General features: G+C 55.7%; 1 protein-coding gene across 1 annotated transcript; it reads left to right on the top strand.

Annotated features, from left to right (window-relative positions):
- Window positions 1-703: 703 nt before the first annotated feature.
- On the top strand, window positions 704-2,582 carry LOC124078765 (MORF4 family-associated protein 1). The gene is made up of 2 exons (XM_046423841.2): window positions 704-1,278; window positions 1,595-2,582. The coding sequence occupies exon 1, from the start codon at window positions 890-892 to the stop codon at window positions 1,271-1,273; it is 384 nt and encodes a 127-aa protein (XP_046279797.1). The 5' UTR covers window positions 704-889; the 3' UTR covers window positions 1,274-1,278; window positions 1,595-2,582.
- Window positions 2,583-2,945: the final 363 nt, after the last annotated feature.

Consider the following 2,945-nt stretch of genomic DNA (forward strand, 5'->3'; position numbering starts at 1 on the left):
TTGGATTCAAAGCCCAGGACCCCACCCCCGCTCAAAACAAAAACAAAACCAAATCTGACAAAGGCCTAAATAAAAGAGATGCACTTTACACATGTGTATGCTTGGTGTCTACAAAGTACTTTCATGATTTTTATCTTAGTCCCCAACTGTGACTTTTTATCTGTCAACTGGAGATCCCTTGGGGGGGGGGGGGGACTTGGGTCAAAACACCAGTTAAGTCACAGTTTGCACGTCGTTCTGTGTTGAGCGAAGGCCGCGGCGCCCTGAGCTGGAGACTGGCGCCGCTGGCCAGTTGGCGCGGGGGTGCGCGGGCCCCGGGGTGCGGGGTCTGCGTGGAGAAAAGACCCCCGACGCGCGGAGACGGAGGCGCGCTTCAATGGTCGAGTCCAAGACGAAGGGCTCCGAGCGTCGCGGGAGGTGCTACAGTCTTCGTCGGCATTGGGCCCCCGCCTTCTCCGCATCCAGCGCGGGAAAACCTCCTTTTCCACGTAAACTTCCGTGCCAGGGAACCGCCACGGTCGGCGGACGCGACAGAAGCCCACGCCCACAAACCTGGGCAAAACGGGGCGGAGCTCGGGGTGACGCACGCGGGACAGGGGTCTCGTGCGCGCGCGCGTAGACTAGCGCGCGGCCGCGCTTTACAGCGTGACCGTAAAGCGAGGCGTGGCCGAGTCGTGAAAGGGGCCGCAACGCGCAGAGCGCTGGTTGACGGCCAGGACTCCATTTTGTTCGTCGCCTCTCGCTCTCCAGTCGCCGTTTCCGTGGCTGCTCTGAGGGGAAAAGTTTTAAAAGGGCGAAAGTTACACAGACCGCCCTGCGGCTGCGTGGCTGAGCGCCGCGAGCGTCCACCTTGCCCCCGCAGACGTCGGCAGCGCGGCCCGAGCGCGAGATGCGGCCCCTGGACGTGGTGGAGCTGGCCGAGCCCGAGGAGGTGGAGGTGCTGGAGCCCGAGGAGGACTTCGAGCAGTTCCTGCTGCCGGTCATCAACGAGATGCGCGAGGACATCGCGGCGCTGACCCGCGAGCGCGGCCGGGCGCACGCGCGCAACCGCGGCAAGCTGTGGGAGATGGACAATATGCTCATCCAGATCAAGACGCAGGTGGAGGCCTCGGAGGAGAGCGCGCTGAACCACCTGCAGGGCGCCGACGGCGGCGCGGCGCCCCGGGCGGCCCCGCGCTGCGAGAAGGCGGAGGAGAAGGCCAAGGAGCTGGCCAAGATGGCAGAGATGCTGGTGGCGCTGGTGCGGCGGATAGAGAAGGGCGAGTCGGCGTGACGGCGGTGAGCGGGCGCGGCCACGTGGGCGCGGGGGCCGCGCGGCCGGGGACGGAGGGGCGCTGCTGCGCGGGAGGCCGGCTCGGTGTCCGCCCAGGTCGCACCCGCGGGAGCGACTGCGAAATAAAGGACCTGCGGCACCGGAAGGCGTGCAGCCGCGGGGCGTGGAGACGGTGGCCCTCGGCAGCCGCTGGACGGTCCCAGATTTAGCTGGAAGGCCGGGATGAGTCAGGCGGCTTCCCGAGAGAGGCGACCTGCGTGGTGGGCTCTGCGTCCCCTCCGCGTTGACCTCTCTGATGCGTGTCTCCCGTTTGTGCCCTAGGTTTCCGCAGCGGGTCCTGGTCCAGTGATGGAGATTGGTGACACCCTGGAGAAGCTGAAACCAGAGAGCCTCTTGTTTTCCCTTTTTCTCTGTCTACACTCTGTCCTCACCTACACTACGTTTCTGCTGTGGTCGGGGGTTGATGACCTCAATATGAGTTTTGATTGTTAAATGTTTTTGTTTGGGGAAGTAACTTTTGTTTGGAAAAAGCTCTCACATACAGGAATTAGGGCCTAGATTGTGAGCTCTTGCGGCAGTCACATTTGTTCCTGGGTTTGGTTGTTATTTCTGAATTTTGAGGTGCTTTGCTCTTTCTAGTGTGACCTGACAGCTCCCTGGAACTTTGGGTCTGTGCAACACATACTCAGTGTTCTCCAGCTCTGGAGGTGCCCAAGGAGCTGCGTGGACTCCGAAGACCACTCCATGCAGCAGCTGCTGAGGAAGGGGCCAGACTTGGACTGGGAATGCGGATGGGCCTGACCTGGCTAGGACTGATGAGTCTGGAGAACGGGTGGAGGATGGTATTGTTCGTATTGGGGGACTTTAATTTCTGTGTGAGACCAAAGGCGGAGAGATGTATTTTGTTCAAAATTTAAATTTTATGTGGTACACTATCGGATGTAACCTGTCTCGTGGGTTTGTTTGGACAACCTAACTCAGCTCTATTTGCCATGGAACCTAGAGTAGGAGGTGAGATCTTGGTGTTCTATATGGGTTGATATGACACCCGTATGTATTTTAGGGGATACTGGACATAAAATGAAAGATATTTGCAAAGACCCTTCAGGGGCTGGGAAGGGAAGCCTGGAACTGTCTGCATTGAACTCTTAAACTGGACAGGGAAGAGGCATCTTCAAGGTTCGTATGTTGTCCAGCTATAAGTTTATTTGAATAGCAGGCCTGCTAAGTATTTGAGGTCAAAACCCTACCATGTTTAAAAAAGTAAACAAACTTACCATGTTAATAAAAGTATTCGTTTGCTTGAAAAGACAGAATATCTAGAAAGTTATTAAGAAATTTTCGTTCTTTAAAATTTAAGTTTTTTTCCTTTACTGTCCTTGTTCCTGAGTGGGGGTGACATCCTGTGGTCTTAAGCTGTTGTGAAAGGAAGCTTCAACTCTGTGCTCTTTAAGGAGCAGGATAAAGGGAAAAAACATGGGTAGCTCTTGGTGTAGGAAAGAACCTCATGTAATCCTGTAGTCCAGGCCCTGCCTTCTAAGAAACCAAATGACTTTAGTCTTTCAAATCATAACATTCTTTTCTAGTCTTTGCACTGAGAATATAATGATAAAATAAAATTACAGTGTGGGGGGGGGGAATCAATGTACAATGTGATGATGAGCCACACCCC

This window comes from Marmota monax, unplaced genomic scaffold (assembly GCF_021218885.2).
Source record: "Marmota monax isolate L192 unplaced genomic scaffold, Marmota_monax_Labrador192_F-V1.1 WCK01_AAM20220418_F8-fsc00009, whole genome shotgun sequence".
Lineage (NCBI taxonomy): Eukaryota > Metazoa > Chordata > Mammalia > Rodentia > Sciuridae > Marmota > Marmota monax.

Excerpts from the sequence above, each read along its gene's own strand:
- LOC124078765 (XM_046423841.2), top strand. The coding sequence starts at position 890 with ATGCGGCCCCTGGACGTGGTGGAGCTGGCCGAGCCCGAGGAGGTGGAG.